We start from the raw sequence: 22,716 nt of genomic DNA, 5'->3' as shown, positions 1-22,716 counted from the left end.
AAGATACTTTAGTCCCCTACCTGCACTCCAGGGAAGAGGGTAGTATCTTGTACAGCATGCCCCTTTTGCCCATCTTACAAATACCACTCCAAATCTAGACAGCTGTCAGTCCCAATAAACACATGCTCAGCAGAGCCTTGCTAGAGTCAAGGTATTATATCTCCCCCAAATTTGAGGAAAGGAAGCAAGGAGGGGATGCAGAGAGAAAGACTGCAAAAGCAGCTGCAAGGCAAATGGAGGAAGGGAGGAGGAGAGGGTGAGTGGCCTAAAAGAGCTGGGAGACTGGAAGTGGTAGGACAGAGAGAACTAAGAACCAGACATGAAGAACAGAGCATCAAGGATCAAGTTTATTGGGAGTGAGTGCTTCCACAGCCTATGCCCAATAAAGGATGCTCAGAAACTTTTTGGGAACATGACTTCTGGGTCAACCAGATCCTCTGTGCCAGCAAAGATCTGTGAAGCCCACTGGCAAAACTTCCCATCTTTCCACTAGCAGAGGTTCAGGCAGAGATTAGACAGCTTACTATCGCTACAAATTAGTGCGCTATCTCAATTTGCAGAGGTTGGTGTTGGATCCATGGGTTACAATTTTGCTGATGAATCATGTGGCCATTAATCAGTATTACAGAATTTTTCTTTCTGCCCTATGCCTTAAACAAAACAAAAATGGAAGGAATTAACACATGGAAAATGTTGCAAGACATTAAATTTGTTAAGTTGAACATTTACAAGCTAGAAAATGTCAGAATTAAAATTGCATATAGATCCTTAATTTCATCCCTTTGTGCATATGCATAGGATGTTTTTTAAATTGGATTATCACAATTATTTTTTCATTGGACCAAGTTCATTAAATGTACAAAGTTGATCTGTTTGGGTCTCTGGCAGTCCACACTATTGCCTCAAAGTGCCGAGGACCCCCAAATTCCCACGCCCCAGGTGGCTGACTCAAGGAAAATAGTTCAGAAATCTGTAAAGTTTCAGCTTCAGTTCTTCCAATGTGTTATTTTTGGAAAATTTCAGTACTTTTCGTGGTTTTGTTCTGATTTGAAATTAAAGAAGTTCTTTGTAAGTCTGGACTGGAGAAGGGATAATGGGAAGCTCTTCCCAGCCATGCCAGACATACAGCCTCCATAATACATTTTGGTACTTCAACTGTGCTTCCGAACACAAACTGCAACTGCCTCCACCAATATTGCTTAGACCATCCTACAGTGAGAAAAAGACCATCATTCTCATCTGTAAAGGGCTAACAGCCAGAAAGATTAAGTTACCTACTCAAAGTTACATAGCAAATGAACAGCACAGGAAATTATGATGCTGGCTATTGTACCAAGCTACTGAACTTGAGTGTCTCCTATGCAAGGCTGAAGTATTGTTACCTCTATATTCCCCTGCTTCTTTACCTGTAAGCTGGCAACCCCACTTACTTTGGGATTGGGGCAGTTGGATTTTTCTGCACAATGGCTTGAAAATATATGAATGATTGCTGGGACCAAAAAGTCTTCTGCGTGCATCTCATGTAAAAGACTATGACTAATTTAGAGAGACCCCCTTCTTTATAGGGCTTACTACACTGAGGTACTATTTCTAGTAGCCTGAAAGAAAAAGAGAAAAAACAAAACTCAAAACATCAGTCCTATTAAAAACTCAGAATGTTAGCATCATGGGGTCAATAATCCTTCAATACCATTGAGCTTACCACTGACAGGTTTCTCAACCTGTTTTGCAACACAGAAATCTGTTTTATTCAATAGCTGTATAATAGGAAATATTATTTTTGCAGTTACTCTATTTAACAAAAGTCATCATGAAGAAAAAAAATACAGAGGCAACTGCACAATATTCTGTGATCAAAGTGCAAGTAAATCTCATTTTTTTAAAATGAGAGATTTACTCTACTAGTCAGATCTTTAAACATGGGAGGTGGAATTTTCAGATGCTGTTTTGACAGGGCAATGTAAATATCTAGATAAAACAGCAGCACTCACTCTAATGAAGGATACAGCTCTTTCTGAGCAAAGAAACTTTGATAAAATATGTCAATCTGATGAAACACTGTTTATTACTGAATGGCATGTGCTCTATTTGCTTTGATTTTCACAGTTCAAATGAAAAAACTGGCATGCCGAAACTGGCCAATGGGATCGCAGCAACAAAAAAATTACGTTGGTTGGTGATGGTCTGTAGTAGCGGCATAGTTTCTACAGACCTTTTTTTCTTAGAAGGAGAAAGTGTATATAATATTTTATAAAAATTAAACAACTTCAGCAATTGTAGCCTTGGAGATCAAGATCTATAACCTGGAAATCTTTTCTAGTCTCTTCCATCCAATTATTTTTCATAAATGACACACACAAATTAATTTTTTAAAATAACAGTTATGACACTCATTTTCAGAAGCTAGTCAGAAGTTTTCAGATGAGATGAAAGTGTCAGGTGGGGAGCCTGAGAGATTTTGAGTCATCTGGGGTTGATGAATGCGTGTGGCTTCCAAAGCAGGACTCCAGTGCCACTCCTGTATGTAATTCTGGCAGGAACTGGAGCACTGTACACCTGTCTTTCAAGAAATCTGCCTGTTGTAGGGACACTGGAAACTTAAGAGTATCTAGTTTTCTAATAGTACATATGCTGGATTCATTCTTCGGATCATGCTCCCTCAAAGTTCTGGGTCTTCTGGAGCCATCTCACTCACAGGTCTCATGAGAACAGGAAGTCAGTGGTTTCCAGCCTTGGGGTCACCTGTTGGGCAGATGACTGCAGTATTTATTTAAACCTGACTCATGCTTTGGAATTTGGGCACTCCAGACTCAGCTCAGAGGCAGATGGTGTGCCGCTATTCCAGGTGTTCTGTCCCAGAGCTGAGGATGAGAGCACCAGGAGCCCTGGATCAAAGCTGGGTCAGCCCTGAAGCCCAGGCAGGGCCCTGCAGCACTGGGAATTCAGGCTGGAATCAGGACTCCCAGAGCATCCCCAGCTTCCCCGTGCTGCAATTAAAGCTCAGAGTCAGGGAGGCCTAGGGACAGGTCTCTTGGCCCTGGTGCTGGGTCAGACTGTGCTTCATGTTCGTTCCAGGAAGCTCCTTGCTGCTCCTGACATTGACGTGTTGGCCAGTTTCACTAAACAGCACGACGTCCAGAAGAATGTGTCCCTTAGGATGGGACGTCATGTTTTGTGGTACGTAAACACACACATGTGCATACTCAGATGTGAAATAAATCACAAGCTCCTATTAATGAGATTGCTGCAGAAAATTAGTACGCTTGATAGAAAGATTAAGTCAAGAAACAAGTTTTTCAATCATTTTGTTTTTCCAGATTGACTTAGAGAATATCAAGTATGATTAGGATTAGGATGATTTTTAAAGTAATATAGGAATTGCCACTGTAGAGCAGTGTTCTGTAATAGTCCGGTGCATCGGAGAAAAACAGCTTTGGTTCACCCCTGAAAGAATGAATTAGATGAACTGTGGAGTATGATTTAGCCTAGAATGAGATTTTCTTAAGTGAATATGTAGAACTGATATAAGTGCAAATGCACTTTACAAATACAAATGCAAATACAATTTATACAGCAATACCAAAGTGTCTGATGCTGAATATTTATGGAGTGCATTAGGGAGGAAAAGGGGCAAGGACTGGTATCCCTGGTTATTGGTTTTAATATTTCTAGTTAGAGATCTTTCCTATTCAAATGTTTTTATACTTTTTCCTCAAGCAGTTTAATATTCTGTATCAATTAAGTGTGCTGGTTGACAAAGAGATTAATTAAATCATATTACTATTTTTTGTACTGGTTTAATTTGTTTTACATTAGTGGCTTTTAGTTTCCCTTGTTTCTTGACGATTTGCACTGGCTTAACTATACCATTTATTATACTCCTGAAACTCCACCTCATTTCTACTTACAGTTTATACTTTCAAACAAAGGAATCTCAATGTTTTTAACATCTGTCAGTCATTACTTCTGTAGTCCTAATCTGGGCTCTTCTAATAATTGTAGAACTCATTTCCACATATTTTTGCAATCAGGGAACAAAATTTTTAGGTAACTTACCATATCTAATTTATTCTTTCAAAATTTATTTTGCTGAGAATTATAACTTTTCCACAGTAGTATTTGGATTTATTTTGCATTAAATAAAGGTTTCTTAATAAAAAATTTCAAGTGTTACACATTCTTCTTCTCCTTCTCTCCTACATTATCACTGCAGAATGTTTTACAACATCAATGAAAGACAGTACAGGGTACAAAACACACCACTGCCATCCAGTACTACTTGTTCATGCTGAGAAACAAAGGTCAACACAATAAAGTGTTACTCATTCAATGACTGTCTCTACCATTAGTTACCTTCATCCCAGAACCAGTGTTAGTGCTTCATGCAGACCTGAGGTTAGTAAAAGACTAAAACTTTAAAAAGATGTAGTGGTCATTTCTCAATCAGTGTGAAATTCTTTTTAGTGTGAACAAGGGCAACAAGGAAAGTTTGCATACAACTTGGTTACAAGCTTAGTGGTCTAGTAAAAGTAATAAGAACAAAGGGGTTTTTTGGACACTTTGTCTTACCTTCAGATAAACAGAACTGATATTTAATGATCTAAAAAGAGGGGAAATAAAATAAATGAAATAATCATAAGGAGTTCAAGAAATTTCAGAAACAGGAAGGCCTTCAGTTACTCATTTTCTGATTTTCTTATTAGTAACTGAAAATGCAGTATCCACTTATAAAACAGGTATTTTACTAGAAACTAAAAATGACCTTAAAAACAATTTTGTGGATCATAACCTGAAATAAAATTGACGAGGATCTCATCTTTCCAATTTAAAACTTTACATTCTAACAATTTAGTAAATTTGAAACTTTCTTATAGAGAAGGTGTACAAGTGTTAATGGATGTATTTCTGCCTGAACTAGCCTAGATGAAGTACCAGCACTTTCATGGAGATTTTATATAGGCAAACATGATAAAACTCACTGTAGAAAACCAGGCTCTGGGTGCTATATTGAAATATTTTCCCAAATCTTAATGCTAGGCATCAGTTCACAGTGCCAGATAACATAATAGGGATTTAAAGGCAACTTTTCCCAGGATTCTTATATATGTAAATATAGTCTTTTGGATTAATGGTAACTCTTAATGACATGTGAAGGTCTGAATTTTTAGCCTTTATAAGTAAGGATACTGCATTTTAAGTGAGATTGTGTAAAAACAGTTCTTCACTGTATTTCTTACCTGTCTCGGAGGGCAAATGGTGGTAAGGTGCTGGACAGAAAACCTGAGCAGCAAAATCCTCAAAAGTTGTAGGTTCTAGGTGATGTTGAACAATTGTTTGCAGGTATCGTGCTCTTTCCTCATAACTGATTTAGCCAAGAATTAAGGAACAGCTTAAAATCATGTCTATAACTGCTAAATATCAATGTGTAGTAATTCAGATTTCTTATTTTTGTTAAATGCATATCATGTATTTCTGTGATTGCATATAATTTCTTTTAAACCTTTACATAACTATCATATTACCTGATGCACTGAAATAATGTTAACTGTAAGATAAGCATGATGAATGTGAACCCTATGGCTCAGCTATCTTGTTTTCAAGAGTCTGATACAATACTTTACGAAATTTTTTTCAAACAATGGCAACTTAAATACCCTGTTAATTAACTGATTTGGCAGTACACTAGTTACAATTAAGTATAAACATCTTACAGTTTTTACAATTTTTAAGAGGTATGGCATGAACAATAATGTTAGCATTAACAAATAATTTATTTTGCACTTTTCAATAAAAAACTGCTTCCATAATCCCTAAACACACACATGCAGTTAAGATAAATACATAGCTAAATCTGAGTATTGGGAAAAACACCTCGTCAATTATGCCATTAAAACAAGCAAGAATATTTGTAAAGAATCTGCAGGACCCTTAAGTACTGGCTAACAGGGTGTCGGCAGGGCACTGACAGCAAAATACTGTACTTCTTCCTTTTCACTGTGTTCTCCCTCTCTGATATTATTGACAAGAGACCAGTATCTTGAAGTGTTGTTGCTTTTGAAGAACCCTCTCCAGGCTTCTTGTTCCAGCAGGCCTGATTGTGCTGTTAGCACAGAGAGAGCGAGAAAAAGAGAGAATATTTCTGCTGTTCATGAAAGCAACTATGGAAATGGCTGTCAAAATGTAGAACAGCAGGCAGCAACATACAATTATCAAGAAAAACTACCATGCTGACTTCATGCCGTATAGTTCCTGAACTGAGAAATCAGTTAACCTTTTCTCTCACAACTTTTAAAGTTCTTCAGCTGGACTCAATATGTTGAATGAGGGAGGCCTTCCTAAGCTACCTTATGTAATCATAAAATGATCAGAAATATTTCCTGCCATTTACTCTTGTGCACATTTTTGTTTTCCATATTTCCATATTTTATTTGCAGATAGTGAGATAACTTTCTTCTCAGATACGTTTTTTCTTTTCCTAAAAAGCCAAACAACCGAACAAAAACACCCTGGCATGCTGTAGAGGAATGCACTCAAACAGTTCTTTGAAGTTTTTGAGTTCTGATTTTAGGTTTGCAGCTGTTATTTTGGGGGGTAGGAGCAGAGAGGAAGAGACTCTACTGCCTCAATTTCACCATCTGTGAAGTGGGGATAATATTCTTCTATGTATACATATTTTTAGCAATCCAAACATGAGAAGTGCTTTACAAGTGGTAAACACTTCTTTACAACAAGTGCTAACATTTTAAATAAATGACTACACTATTTTAAGTTATGATTAGCAATGCTCATCCCAGAATTACAGCTTACGGCTGAAAACAGTACCCTTCATTTTAGCTACTAAAACTATACTTCAGCAGTTACAGAACTGTTCCTATAAACCCATTTTTGTAATTGTTTTCTGTACAATATTTACAGTAGATTTTGCAGTCTAGCTAAGTATGAAAAAAATGTATAAAGTGTCTGAAACAATTTTCTAGTGAATAAAAGCATCTTCATAGTATTTCCTTAGACCACAACTTGATTACACAATGAAACTATGAAACACTTTTTCCTACAAAATTTGTTCCAAATTCTTTCTGGATCCTCAGACAGCTGAACCTCAGAAGAATTCTGAATCTGGAGAATCTAGCACTGGGACAAGAGAAAATACAAAAATCTTCCATTGTAAAGGTTCTTCCATTGGGGGATAAACACAGCGTTGAGCCTTAACACAGGAGAGTAATACAGCACAGTTTTTAAGAGGCTATGTATAAGTGTTAGAGGATGAAACTGATGGTTGAAGTCTAAATAATACTACATATCTCACAACTTGTTGAAAAGCACTTTTTTCATTGGGGGAGATTCACAGCTGCTGAATTTTCTGCAGTTAATAGAGTCCTTTGATTCACAGCAGTGCCCCTTGCACAAAAAATACTGGCCTTTGTGTATTACCAGAAACTAATTTTCTATTTGGCTGAAAAGGGAAAAATGGGGTTATTGCTTCTCCCTCCTACAGAGCTTTTCATTATGCCTGATGCACTCAACTTCTAAGCTCTTCTGAGAAAAAAAAAATAACTGAAGAGGCAAGAGGTAGAAAAATGAGCTTGTTAGCACATTAGAAGTGAAGTATCTTGGTGGGCCCTAGAAATTCCCAGTGGTGTGTTAACTTATCACTCTATGCATGCTGGCACTGATAGTCTCCCAATTGATCACTCTCTTTTCGCACCAAAGGTGCTGCCAGGAAGCAAAGGCTGAAGGCCCACAGGGGAACAGGCTGCTATCAAAACAAGCTGTTTTTAAAAGTCTGCTTGAATGGGTAAAATGTTTCATGAAAAAGTAGGGTGGAGACACCTACCTGCTTTTAAAATGCTCTGCTTTCAGAGGTCTCTAAAGGAAACCTTTTAGTTTATCTTATTATATCCAAAGCTTACACACAAATAAGGCAGAAATGAAGGAAAGTTACTACTTTGAATGTGACAAGGACACTCCCATTCTCCAGTCTGGGCACCTATCTCCAAACCAAACAAAGAAGTCTTGACATAGATGCTGACCGAGGAGAAGAATGCTGCTGTTATTATACAGAGAAGTAAGATGTAACAGAGCAAGAAGTAACAGAGAAGACATGCTTCCATCAGTTCAAGTAGGCTAATTCAAATGTGCACTTAGTACAGTCAGAGAAAAATAATTCAGCTAGCCAAGTTGCCTCTTTTTCTTAACAATCGACAAAACTGTCTGCAGCTTTTTAAAACAGAACCCCACTTAAAAGCAAAACAAAGATTTGTTGTGAAAGCGAAGTCCAAAGTTTGCACTATTCTGCACTAAGGAAAGACATGCTCTCCTTAGAACGTCTTTTCTGTATTAGAAACTGAATAGCTGAGATTTGGATGTTTATATCTTCTATTCATTTATACTTTGAGAACATTTTAATATTTAAAAACTCCAAATTTATATGCTTTTGTGGCTGAGATAATCTAGTTTTACACTATGTTTGAATGCGACCATCTGCAAGAGTGACCATAATCCCATAGTAGTTAATTTCTACATTACTTCTAATAGGCTAGACATTTATTCCTTTAAAATGCTGCTCTCTAGGGAAGAGTTATTAGCACCTATAAATTGAGTGGCACATACAAACTCGATGGCTAGTAATAATAGGGCAATGCAAGCTATATTCTTACTGTGAGTGGACGTTGCCATTGGCATCAGCAATTAAGATGGAATGGAAAGGATGCACGGACAAACTAGTGGAGAATCTGGCACAGCGAGTGACTAAAAACATAAACTAACAATACTGGGAGCTTTCTACTGCTGAAGAAGGTGCTAAATGGAACAAAAGAAAAAAGATAAAAAAGTTAAGATACCTACATTAATTAGACAGGTACTCTCCCTCATCTGTCAGCTACATACTTACAGATATTTAATCCACCAAACGCGTAACAAAAAATATAAAGATTTGCTGAAATGACTCCACTATACTTTTTCAGAAGTTTTTGTTCTGAAAAATAGAAGCAATACAAGAAAAAAACAGAAATTGCACCTTTAGAGGTCTCTCAGGTTTCAGTCATTGCAAATAAAATCTCATTGGCATTACATGCATTTTACATATTTTCTTAATCTTCTATTATTTCTATTAATGGAAACCTGCAATCACTTTTAGGCCTGTTGATTTGCACTTGGGAACAAGCACTGAAATCCTGGCTGTCAGATTGTCTACTTATGCTTAATCTGTCTGAAAACCAACATCTCATGTCTTTACCTCATTGCTCTCCATCACTGTTGATTCCATTATTTTATTTTATAACTCAAGCTCTGTTTAGATCCCTATAACAGACAACATCTAAGTCTCACAGATTCTTTTGCATAATCTAAGCTAAAACTTTTTCTAGCCATGTATGTGAACAAACTGTCCAGCCTCTTACTTTGTATCCCAGTTACTGCCATACCCTTCCCTGGCTTCAACAAATGAATTTTTATCCCTCCTTATATCCACTCAGAACACAGTAAACCCCACTTTCTGAACAAACTGCTAAGATGGGGCATTCTCTTCAGATACCTCCACTGATGTACCGTTCTCTAGCACAGACACAGGCTACTTATTTTAACTTTATAGTCAATACTTTCACCTTCAATTTTACTAAAACTACTCTTGCCTCCAGTCAGTCGACAGAGACGGTCACTCTCACTTGCATGACATCTTTAGCCCAGCACTTTTGTATTTTCTTCCATGTGGCTTCTTATGCTTAGCACAAGTTCTCTGTAAGTATCCACAAAACAATTTCCCTTCAAACTCTCCCCTTCACTATCATGCTTATTTAAAAATGAATAAACAAAGAAAACTTCTTGGAAGTCAGCTGCTGTGTAGGTCACACAACTACTCATGCTATCCACTCTCCACATTTCCTACTTCCATGTATTTTGCATCTGTCTTCATTTGTTGTCTTCTGTTTTACAGTTAGATTTTGAGCTTCTGGGGGACAAACATCATCTGTTTTGTGCTATACAGCATCTCAGTATAATGAGATTGTGGTCTATGATAAGGATACATATGGACTGCAATAATACAAGTAAAATATCTCTCTTCCTTTGCTAATTTTATGCATCTTCATCCACCATCTTCATCCTTTTCCTTCACATCCAAAGTAACTCTTTTGCACTGCCACAATTTTTTTAGCTGTGGCTTTGCCATCCTTCAATTTGATGGGGAAAACCTGTTCACTATCGTTTCTCATATTTCTCAGTGGTTTAGTCTTAAATCTTCCTTTCTGCAGTCTCCAAAAAATCATGTACTTTCCTTTGTCCAGCCTCTTCCGCTGTCTCCACTTTTCAAGTACTTATGTTGAATATATCTCCTCATAATCATTTCCACAGATTTACTTATTCGACTACATATTTTCTTTTCATCTTCTTACTCATATCTCTCTAGCTTTAGGACAAAGTCTGCCTGTAAATTGGGTCACTGAATAATATGTATTGCAATTCACCTTTCAAAATAAATTAAAGTTCCCAAGAGTTGAATTAAGAAGCTGGTACTTCACAATCTGGAATCCATCTTTTACTACTTTTACTACTAAGTGCTAGACTCACAAAAGGGTTGGAGAAGAAATTCTAGTGCCTGCTCCAAAGAGCATTTGATACCATATGCTTCCTGAGCAGGGACCAGAATTCAGGGACTCTCCTCTCCCAGGAAAGTACCATAACCACTAATCTATTCAGATAAGCATATACTTTCCCTGTGATGCAGGGATATCTTACTTTATGAAAAGAAAAGCAATTTCAGCAGGCAACTGTGAGTGCTTTATTATAGAATGTCCTCAGCCCTGACGGTTAGAACAGTCTTGTAAGAGGCAGTAGATGTGGGCTCAAAATTGGTAACCACTCTCTCATTTCCTGGATGACTGATCTAAGTAGTGAGCTACCTGCTGCTGTGCTTGCATGGGCTCCAGTCCAGTGAGCATACTTTCAAAATGCTTAGCATCTTGCAGGTAAGGTGAGTGAAGGAACACCTACTCATTGGATGAAAAGAGGCATAAACTCGGTATCTGGCTGTTCAGGTTTTTGCTAGGACGTAAGCAATTCTAGCATGTGCTGAAGGGGACAGACTTCCAGGGAACGCTAGCAATGAAAGCTTTAGGTACTTGTGAACTTCAGAGGCATCCAAGATTAGGCAGTTGCTTATTATCAATATCTTATACACAGGCACCCATAAGGCCACTAAGGATGAACTTGGGTCAGATCAACAAAGCAGTTAGTTGCCTAAAGATTTTGGAAAAAAAATACTGAAAAAGTTGTACCAAGATGGATTTCCTAAGCAACTTATTGGAGGAAAAGATTATGCTGGAGAGCCTATTCCTCAACAGAAACTTCAAAAAAAAGGGCTGAAGAGATGTGCGATTCATGAACACACTAAAATGATGATGGAAAGATTTGTAATGTTTGAAAAAACTAAAAGATCACTATTTCATTTGTTCATAAGAATTGAAAAGACATGCATCTGTGAAGTACCTCAAGTCATCAATGGCAGAAAACCTATTAATATTTTTCCAACAGTCAAGAGAAAGAATACTTTCAGATGCAAGAGTAAAATGTTACGCCTCAGCTTCCATTTCAGCAGATGATTTCAAGATGATCTCAAGTATAACAAGATCACTGTAGTTTCAGCAAATACCTTAAAACTATGATGTTCTGAGTTGTAAGCCCAACAACACCACAGGCATTTCTAGAAACTTACTGATGGGCTAGCCAAGTCCAACAGACTGATAATAAAACCTTTTATTAAAAAAAAGCAGAAATATAAAAAAAACAACAAAACTTTCTGAAGATTTGTGAAAGGGAAGAAATACGTGGGATCTTCACTCAATTTTTTCCTACCACTGTGCCTTTTATTTAGAAAAACCTAACAAAAATTGAAATCTGAGACACCTCTGTGAAAGTTTTATTCATCAGTCATGATGCTTATGTATTTACATATATATATATATAGGTATATATATGTAAACACATGTAGTATATCACAATATTACTGTAGATTGGAGTATGGTATCACAGTACTGAAGGTACATAGTACCCGAGATTCTGCGATTCCAGTTAGGAAAAAGAGGATATTTTGTTGATAGACCTAGAAACACCTCTTTGAAAAAGCCAGAGAATGCATTTCTAAATAGCAAGGTGGACTTTTTCAGGTTAAATTATGAACTACTATCAGGAATATATGTACAGCTACATCCCTGGCAGTTCCAACAGTTAGAAAAATCTTCTAAGAAGTCAACATATATTGCTATGATTGTGAAGAGTCAGCTAGGCCTTTGGAAAATAATTTAGAGGAGCAGAAATCAAAACACTGTTCCATCCTTAATTGGAAAACAAAAATCTTGCACCCAGAGATACTTGCTTGTTGCATCAATGCACACATGGAAGAGTATTTTTAATTGGATGTTCACTATATGTACAAAAGCAATTTACAATATTTTAAGAAAAGCCACATAAAACGGCACCCTCTTGCTCACTACATTTGCCTGCTGATCAAATTTAGAAGCACACTTCTTCATTGTTAGCAAAAAAGGTCTGTAGTAAGGATTCTTGTCAATATTCAAGCAAGTTTTCCCGTGATATTCTTCCACATTAAAGATAAAACAAACAAAAACCCAGCAAGGCACAATGAGCAGCCTACGTTGGAAGGAGATTTTAAACATCTTGCTCCCTGGCCTGAAAAAAAACACAAAACCAACTGCTACAATTTGAGGTATTTAGAATGAAGAAAGGACTAACTTTATTGGACAGGCTCTTCCTAGTAAATTATAATTTTTGATATCAAGATGTGAAAGGAGGATTGCCTACAGTAAAAAGATGAGTAGTAAAGCTTAGGACCATGGTTTTACAGAATATGAAAGAAAAACTTTGCCATAGCAGAATTTGACTTCTAAAGAAAGACAGGACAAAAATTGCACATCATAGTAATGGAAAATTTTTCTGGGAAATCTCACTCTGAAAGAGATTGTGCAGTGGCTGTCAAACCAGCTGAACACATACTGAGTCACTGCAATTTGTACTCTTTGTTGCCTCTTAGAATTAAGGATGTAAGTTGGGCTGCTATTGATCCAGTGTTGGAAGCCCTGCAACAAGCAGCGTTTTGTATGTAGGTGGGTGATCAGTATCAACTGGCCACACTGAGAGGAGTAGTTAAAGTCCTGTTTTATTCTGAAAAGTGACTCTGTAGAAGTGGCATCATGGTGTTCCCTATTTATTGCATCTCAGTGATTTCCACATCTAGTTTGCACAGTATATAAATAAAGAAATTTTTTCTTCCAGCTGCAACTTCTACTAAACTCAAGCCAACTTAGTAGCTGAAAGTCAGCCTGGGTTCTTTTCCGTTTCTTAAATACTCTCCATATTGAAAACTGTGTACAAATATGTTGCTCTGTGCATCTGTTTACACAGATATGCTGTAAATGAAAGCTGATTCTGCATCTGCAATTGGAATTTATCTGCAACACTGATGATTCATAAAACAGATTCCTGTTCAGTCTCCTCATGTTTGATGCCAGTTCTTTAGGTCAAACAGAAGAAAAAAATTACTATGCTTGACATCACTGAACAGGTGCAGATCACAGAATTAAAAATTTTATATTTTCCTAAGATTGTTTTTCCTACATAAACTATATTTTTAATATCAGTGACAGCAATTTTGCAATAAAATCTATCAGTCTATTTTCTCACTCATAAAAACTGAGCATAAATTTACTTGCATCTTTCTTAAAATGAATATAATGAAAATAATTTTTATTTTTTGTACTACTAAAAAAGTTGAATATATTTTTCAATAAATTACAAGTTATTGGGCAAATTACAGCAATACACACTTTTACCATTTAGGACGATATTTTCTTTAAGAGTACTAATCCTACAGCTGAAGGAGATTAATTCTAGTACATCAATGCTATGATGTAAATGGTTAAATTTCTGTAAGGTAAACATAGGCTAGATAAAGTTATAGCCACTGAATGCTTCCAAGTCAATGACATTGCTTTCTGCCTACTTTACTAATACATTATGTACTGAAAGGCACTGACTTTATCTAAATATATATGAGAATCCTCATTTTTACAGAGTAAGCACTTTCAAAATTGCTAAATTATTGCAAGAATTTCTAATTGGTGCTTAAAGTCTCCCTAGAAATCCCAGTATATTTAACATACTACAGTATATCCTTCTAGGAATATCCTTGATATGTTTTATGTTGCTCCATCAGTTCTTATAGCTAACTAAATTCTTCTGTGGTTTACAACATCTTCTATGAAGAAAAAGCTGTGATTTGTCAGAGCAGACAAAGCTGGGCTTTAACCCATCCCTATAACCATATTGCCAAGTCTATATTGTTTACACTGCGTCTCAATTAAGAGACAGGCAGGACACCTGGTACTTCTTTATCTAAGTCCCACGGGCTGCCAGATGACTCAAAATCCGTAACAGGTGCTAAGGCAGTGCGAGCGCAGCACCATTAGCACAGGCTAGAATTGGATAAAATTTGGACTATGCTTAACCATTTACAACACTCAATTATGAAATGAAAAATGTAACTGCTCTGCACGATGCTCCTTTTCTAAAGTTCACACAAAGGCACTTTTAAAGATACGTAGAATTAAACTGCAAGCCTACTGGACTTAACATAAATCCTAAGTTTAGTATAAATATTCTCCAGAATTAAGCTACATAAAAACCAACTCCTTTAAGATAACTGTATAAAAGTATTATAATGAGTTTATGCTCACTAAGTCAAATAAATTCTAATTCTGATCATCTCCTTATGCAAAAAAACCCCCCCAAACTGATGCTTAGAGCCCTAGCAATTTCAAAGTTAAGGGAATAATTACTGAATTTATAGTATTTATGCAATACTTCTACAGTGTAGAACTCAGAAGTTATTTTATTTTAAGGACTTTGGCAAATGAAAGCATCTTATGAAAGGATTTTAAAAACAACAAGGTTCAAGTGAAAAATTAAAGGACAAAAGATATTTCTTCATACTGAAAATCCCACTGTAGTTCTTTCAGTACTGAGAAATTAAACTAAGTATTAACCTTACACAATGACAGAACACACCTCATGAGAGAAAAAATGAGTATCAGAAGTTTTACAGTGGGCAATTACTTAAGAACTATCTGTATCTAAATGTGCAGTAATCAAATTAAGTTTCTATTTAATATTGTAATTATCAAGAACACAAAATAGTGATTTTATTACCAGACTAAGCAGTAACAAAGTACAGTAAACTGTCATTTAAGACAGTGTCATAGTATCTACGATAAGCAGCATATTGGCTTAAACTAATGCACTATATGCCTCTAGGGAATGACAGGCTCAGAGACTGGGTTTTACCATCAGAATCTATCCATTAATCTTGACTTAAATATAATCTACTCTGCAGTAAGAGGAAGAATGGGCATTCAATGAATTATCTGTTTGAAATATAGCAGGAGCATATTAACACAAACATATAGTACGAAGTCTCAGTTTCGCTACCATTTAATGTGTATTTCTCATTTTACAAACCCTGAATTGCATTTTAGCATGAAATAAAAAAGATACTAAGATCAAATGGCTAACAATATCAGAAAGACCAATACCTCAAGACTATAACAGATTACTGATTCAATTTACTGGTCGTGTGCTTAAGAGACTACTGACAGTATTTACAAATATCCCACTTGTCTATGTTTTAGTAACAGGCTATAGAGTTGAAAACAAAACAGTGAAGGAAACAGTGCTGAAGTCCTTATGCAGGCAGAATTTCTGCTCCAACTTCTGGGGAGGATTTGTCTTTCTAATGTTTCCAAGATAGGAATCAATGGACTGTAAGATTTGTTCTGTTATTTATTTTGAAGCCAATTGCAACTAGCACTGTTTTAGGCCTTCAGAATGGCTTACAAACAGTCTTTGATGTAGCGTGTCTGCAGAAGACAGCAGGCTGCTGGAGAGGCACAGATACAACAGGCCAGAGGACTGAAGTTTATTAAAGATGTTGCAAAAATGTACCAGTGAGACACGCTAAGCCAATGCAATCATCGCTCCAGCCCACAAATGATGTAGCTACCATAGGTTAAAGGGAACTACTAATGCCAGGCTTAGGGAGAGGGATTTATCTCTGCTCTGACACTTTGGCATTGTATTGATTTAAACTCAAATAATGAAGATTGATATATGCAAAAACAAAGAAGCAAAGCTGACTCTTTGCTCTCTGGTATTAGCATGAGCGCAGAAGCCCACTGTTTTCATACACTCAAAAGTGTAAGTTTATGTCTTAAATCCTTTCCCTCCATAAACAGACGTATTCATTGAGGAGAGAAACAGCTATGAAAATGCCTTTCATGAAGACATCACTACAAACTGCAAAATAACACAGTTTAAAATTACACTAATTCAAAAAATTGTCCAGTACAAAGACTACCCATACAGACACTAATCCTTCTGCAATTTCATACTACACAGTCATGAAGAAAACTTCTCACAAGGGAAATTCTGTCATTAATCCCAACATTAATCCCATGTATTTTAAAAAATCTTGTGACGACCTTTCTTTTTTCTTTTAAAGCTGAACATTTTCTCTTTACTCTGGGTTGCTGCAGTACAGCTATGAGATAATCTGCTCCTAAGTCTCTTCAGATGGCAGTAAAGTCTTCAATTTTTAAAATTAGATGACAGGCATCTTTTATTTAAAGGAAGAAAACAAATATTCATTCTCAGTTATTTCCTTCTTTCTTTATTTTGAACAGCAATTAGTAAAGCAGCCCCTTCACCCTCCTCGCTAGTGCTGTCAAGCTGTTGAGAGCAGTTTGCAACACTACAATGGTACTATTGTGAACACAGTCTGGGCTTCCTTCCCACAGAGAGTTAAATGGGCAGTTCCTGCTGCCCATGATTGGTGTCCAGTGAAACAATACTTAAGAGCCAGGTTTTATCAGTTCCACGCCAAAGAAGTGAGGCCAGGGAACCCAAGCCTTCATATCATGCTGAACCATATGCCAACCCTGCTGGCCCCAAAGGTTTATCACTAAGAATCAGGATCCATCACGTCCCCTGTGAAATTTCACTTCACATACCTTCTGTGAAATGCATGGCTTTGCTGAAAATTGACCTTTTTCCACAATTGGCAAGAACAGATGGATGGTAACTATGGTTTGGCAACCAGAAATTAAAAGATTTTCTAATAGCCTGCATTCTTATATGTATGAGAGGAGAAGCACCGAGAAGCAAATAGATATACTGGTGACCCACAGATCTATTCAGGTGCGGTTAATCAGCAATTAAACTATTTTCTCCAATGTCTAAGAAGTATATTGTGATTAATTTGATTGCCCAGGCTATGATTAGGACTCATGTTCCTCGGACTACCATATGGTAATTCCAATTACTGCAATACTAACTTTTAATCCTTGCTTTATGTTAGTTTCTTCATTTTTTTTCTATTGAATTTGCAGCACATAAAGAATAAACTATATTCATACACCTTTATTTGTTATCATTTTGACCTACTTAATTAGTGAATAGTGTTATACGAAGAATATTTTATTTCCAGTTAGATATTTTCACATATTCACAGGTATTCCATATAACCCCTTTTTTCAGTAACTGAAATACAGTCCTGCAGGAGAACACAGACAACCAATGGGCTTGTTTCTATTTCATCCACAATTTTTTGATGCACATATCATCTTTTAATCCCTGCACTGGCAGAGAAAAGTATGCCCCAACTGTCTTGATTACCACATGTAGAATGATCCGGAAACAGTTTGCCAATATCTTATTCAGCTCTTCTGAAAACATCATTTTATCTCCTAAAAATTAGTTTGTCAATTTTGCTTGTTACAAATAATCCTCCATGTTTCCCCCCGGTTTAAATAACAGAATAAGCCATACAAAAAGGTCTATACTTGTTCTTTTTATATACACAGCTTCTAGTGTTTTAACATACAAAACTTTTGAGTTGTTTGTAAGCCCCTTATCTGTTATTTGTGGTGAATTTGTGACCAGAAAAGGATTAAATCAACAAATAATGCTCTCTTTTGAAACAAAAACATGGCTTAAACAGTTTTAAAAAGGATTCTTAGTTTAATCTTAGAAAAGACAGGAAAAATTGCTTTGTCTTCCCAGGTCTTATTAACAGAGTTCTGGGAGCTGTCAGAGAAATCTGTATGAATTTTCACACCTGAAGGGGGCAAGAGTCTTAACATTTTAACAAAAGGCTTTTGTTATTGAAAATGTTTAATTAATTAACAAGGTTAAGTAGGTATTAAACAAAAAAAGCCCTGTCATTTTGTGTTAGGTACAATGCGATCACTCTGCATAAGACTGAATTAGTTTATCTTTGTCCTTCTAGTTTAATGACTCTCAGCCATTTTCTCCCTGTATATTTTTGTTTAAAGGAGGGATCTGTAGACATTCAAAAACATTTTATAATGAAAGAGTGACTGCTCTGTTAACTTCCAACATACATAAATTTCCTACCTTAAAAAGATGAACCCCCACCTCTCAAGTGATCAAATTCAGAAGTTCTAGGAGCCTCAGAAAGCACTTCACTACTTTTGCGGGGAGCCCACTGATATCCTTTTACTTTAAATCAGAATCCCCGCAACACAAGCTAATAAATAAACTGAAAGGCCTAGCTATATTTTATACGGTAATCAGCTGAACCAATGCCCCCCTTTCAGATGAACAAATTGAATTAATGAAAGAATGTAGATGTAAAAGAACCTAAACTATATTTTTCTGAACTACAGGAAAAGATCTGAGTGCCCCCCAAACTTGGATACAATGTCAGCAGAGCACTCAGTATTTTTTTGTAAGTGCAATTATTATAGCAAATTGTATTACTACAGTCAATCAGATTTGTCTCATTTGATACTTTGCTCTTTCACCACTTTCAAGGGAGTCTCATGCATTTCATTAGGAAGGAATAATTAATAAATAAAGCTGTACTACTAATTCAGAACCAGATTACAGACATCCTGTGATGACAGATGACAGCACCATTATTACCCTTAAACCCATGTGCTTACACCATACCTCTTTAATAAGTACTCCTAGTATCCTCAGCTAGCTCAGATCTGCAGACAGCCCATAAAAAGTCAGAGGCAGAGAGAGAAGAGCTACTGAGGCAGAGAAGGCAGGTTCTGTGGGATTACAGGTAGGGAAATTATGGAGGAAAATATGCTTACCTATACATGTACAAAACCAGAACTGCTTTTAAACGAGTATTTGTGTGCATTTTGCAAAAAAATCCTCACAGACTACATTCATGAAGATATACATGAAATTATAATACATTACAACTATAGAAGCAGTGCTTCCAAGTTTTGCATTTCAATTTACTTTTAGTATTAAAAAAAATGTATTCTTCAGAAGAAAAAAAGCAGCAACGAAGAACACTGACTGAAATAATGTGTATGGCCCTAACATGAAAATGCAGTAAATATAGTAGCTTGGTACAACACATCTGCAAGTATTGCTCAAGCAGTTATTTGAAGTGTCTGTGTGACAAATACTAAGACGAGAGTTTAAAAACCTATCACAAATGCTGGTTCAATCAGTTGTCTCTAGTGGCTAAAATCAAAGGCATTTAAAGTGATGCTTTGGAATTATTCATTGCAAAACAATCCTATTCTTTCAACAGGTAACTAATAAATAATGGCTGAGAACAGGCTTGCACTACCCCTGAGGTCCAATTGTTACTCAGAACACTGCCTACTCTTGCTTCCCAGTGTTGCATTTTAACTCTAATTGCATGATCAAGCCAATAAATTGGACTCAAGGGAAAAAAAAAACACTACAAAAGTACCTACCCTGACAAAGCCAGAGGCTGCAAGAAAATGCACTTCAAACAGAAGTGAGGCAAGATGAGACAAGTAAAGGAGAGGTATCAAAGCTTGAAAGACAGTCATTAATACTGACAGATTACTGTAATTCTGGCTGTCAAGTTGATCGATTTAAGCAGCACATGCCAATCAATACTCTCCTCATTTACTGAGCAACATTAGATATATAGTTAGGTAAGATGTCCTCAAGATAGGATTCAAACTATACTTAACAAGTATAAATAGCACAATTTATGCTTTGGAATCTTAGCTGGTTTCATTCGGCCTTTTTTTTTAATTGGGCAAACTTAAGAGTGATGCTGTTATCCATAAAAAAGTTAATTTTACATGGTTTTATTATATTGCACTGCCATTACTTACACAGATGTTTTACAATCTGTGTTCAAATTGTACCAATTTTTAGCATAACATTGCAAAATACTGACCTTCAATAGGAACATTCCTAAATACAGCAATTATTTAAATACTTTTTATTTTCCTTTTTTCATTAGTGGTTTGCCATTCTGAGTACTTTAGCTATCCATGGTTTACAAGAAACCATATCTTCCTGGTATTTCTCTGGAATTTTTCTTACAACAGTTCCTTACTGTCCAAATATACTTGTGACATCAGTGAAAAGTACATTAATTAGATGTACTCGTTCAGGGAGAAAATTCTATAAAGATGATCTGAAATGCTATTAGTGTCTTTATATATCTATATATAGTCATATACACACACGCACACATATATGACTCTATATAGTGCTACATAACTTTGTTCTTATACTTAGGCCTTCTAAAACATGAAGAGAAACTGTTACGCATGATTCCTTTAAACTAGGATACCTGAATGGTCTAAAACAGTCTGGTATTTGCAAATGCCTTCGAAATTTTGAAAGTTTTTCAAGTTTTATACATAGGCATTTAAGTAATCACATTCTGAGTTACTAGAGGATGAGGAGAGTTGTCAGTATAGTTTGGATTTGGGAAGGACTGCAAAACTGCGTATCAACATACAGGAAAGACTGAACATAGTATTCTCTACATTATGGTTGTTCCTCAAATTTGGAAAACAACTTCCATTATTAAACTGTGAAATGGATTTTAGAAATACTCTATTTTCTTCTGGAAGAAACAGTAGGGGTCATAGGATGAACTCATCTGTACCTCTCACCTGAACTCATATCAGACAAGGCTACAATGGTATGATTTGTGGATCGGATAAATATTCACCAAAATTATGAAGTTTTCACTTATTTGTTTTAATGCAAATACAGAAATATCTACAAAGTGTACCAAGCATTTAGCTATACTGTCTATTTCTCACCTGCGATGATAGAATAATCAGCAACAGGTATTTTAAAATCTTATTAATGCCCCATACCAAAAATGTATTGTCAGAAATATGGTGAAGCTTGGTGGGAATCTTGGCATGTGGCAGTTCAAAGAAAATCATAAAACAAAACACAGAAGAAGAGCAATTATAATGCATTATTTCCTTTCAAGGATACCAAATTTATTAGTGGTACCATGAAAAGAGAATCTATGCTACATAGTTGAGTCAAGGTGAGAGACAGAATACTCCTTAAGCGTCCTTATACTTTTTCTATACGATATGCAGTATCATCACTGTTTTTTTCTTACAGATGATTATGCATCTGTAAGACAGAAAACATTTGATTTAGAGGAAGGGAAACCGGCATTGCCAAAATCTATGCATTCCAGCTTCAACTTATAAATTTCTGTATTAATGATCCAAATATTACAAAGAGATCCATAGTAAGAATGCAATCAAATCCAAATACAGTCCTGTAGGTTAAAGACTCTTTAAGATATTGCAACTTTATAAACAAAGTTCTTTTAATATGTATAATACTGGTTTTCCTGAATATTTTATTATTCTAAAAATATTCAAAGAGTACATTTTCAGCAACTTGAGACATGCACTCAGCCTTTTCTGTATTGAGGAGTTTCTTGTGCTACCATGGGATTGACAGCTGTGCCTCAAAGGCAAAGAAACCATCCTTATAAACATAGGAGGGCAAATCAACCCATGGGTTCAGTGAGCTGTCCGAGGTTAAATAACAGAAATCTCCAAAATCTTCACAAGTTCCATTTTGAAAATGTAAATCGAACAAATATTGGTAATTAAATGAGACAAATGTAGCCAGGGAATCTGAAGTGTACTCTTTGCTCACAATACATCATTAATAATGAGCCACTTTTTTGGCATCATTTTAAAGCTAATCTTTCCAGTGCTTGAAATTCTATCTTGAGGCAGATGTTGGTCAAGCAGGCACAACAAATAGAGAAGCTACTGTTTCCAACAAAACCCTCCGCTGGAGCAGTTGAGTATAAGCGTACCAAATCAAGCAAGAAACCTTCTTCTGTGCTAGTAGTTTTTAATATAGGACAAACTTTAACAAACCCCTCAGACACATTACTTTATTCATAAACGTGATTGCCTTTGGAGAAGCCATATGGGGTCAGTGTTTTCCCTCTCTCTGGAAGACAACTGCCTAAAAAGGTTAGTTACAATATATCAATTACCAACTGTTCAGGAATACAATGTCAAAAAAAAAAAAAATAGAGGGAGTTGTTTACTAATCAAAAGACAAAACAAGAGATGGCATTTCCCTAAGTATTTACAAAACAGCCTTAAAAGTTTGACCTGCTGATCCTCTTTTCCATTTTATTTTAAATTTTAAGCACTTCATGTTTTTCTTGATTGTCATTCTGTTCTAGCAAATTACTGCAAGAGCAAGATCATGCACTTCAAAACAAATACTCATCAATAATGAAATACAGCATTTAACATCTTCAAATACTGCTTTTTGTGGGTTTTCTCCTCTACTTTTTATGGTGGAAGACCCATTTTTCCTTCCGTTATT

At 36.1% G+C, this 22,716-nt stretch overlaps 1 protein-coding gene across 9 annotated transcripts in view; it reads right to left on the bottom strand.

Annotated features, from left to right (window-relative positions):
• The window catches only part of RALGAPA1 (Ral GTPase activating protein catalytic subunit alpha 1), a 134,356-nt gene that overhangs the window by 4,821 nt on the left and 106,819 nt on the right, over window positions 1–22,716 (bottom strand). For 8 of the 9 annotated variants that reach the window (XM_064512351.1, XM_064512350.1, XM_064512349.1 and 5 more), the window contains one exon: window positions 5,238–5,362. In XM_064512351.1, the coding sequence (XP_064368421.1) occupies window positions 5,238–5,362 (125 nt within the window). Of the gene's footprint in view, window positions 1–4,569; window positions 4,601–5,237; window positions 5,363–22,716 lie in introns of all 9 variants that reach the window. The other variant, XM_064512352.1, reaches the window with a different exon arrangement.

This window comes from Dromaius novaehollandiae, chromosome 5 (assembly GCF_036370855.1).
Source record: "Dromaius novaehollandiae isolate bDroNov1 chromosome 5, bDroNov1.hap1, whole genome shotgun sequence".
Taxonomy (NCBI): Eukaryota; Metazoa; Chordata; class Aves; order Casuariiformes; family Dromaiidae; genus Dromaius; species Dromaius novaehollandiae.
Note: the sequence above shows the minus strand (reverse complement) of the source record. Positions and strands in the feature narration are given on the sequence as shown.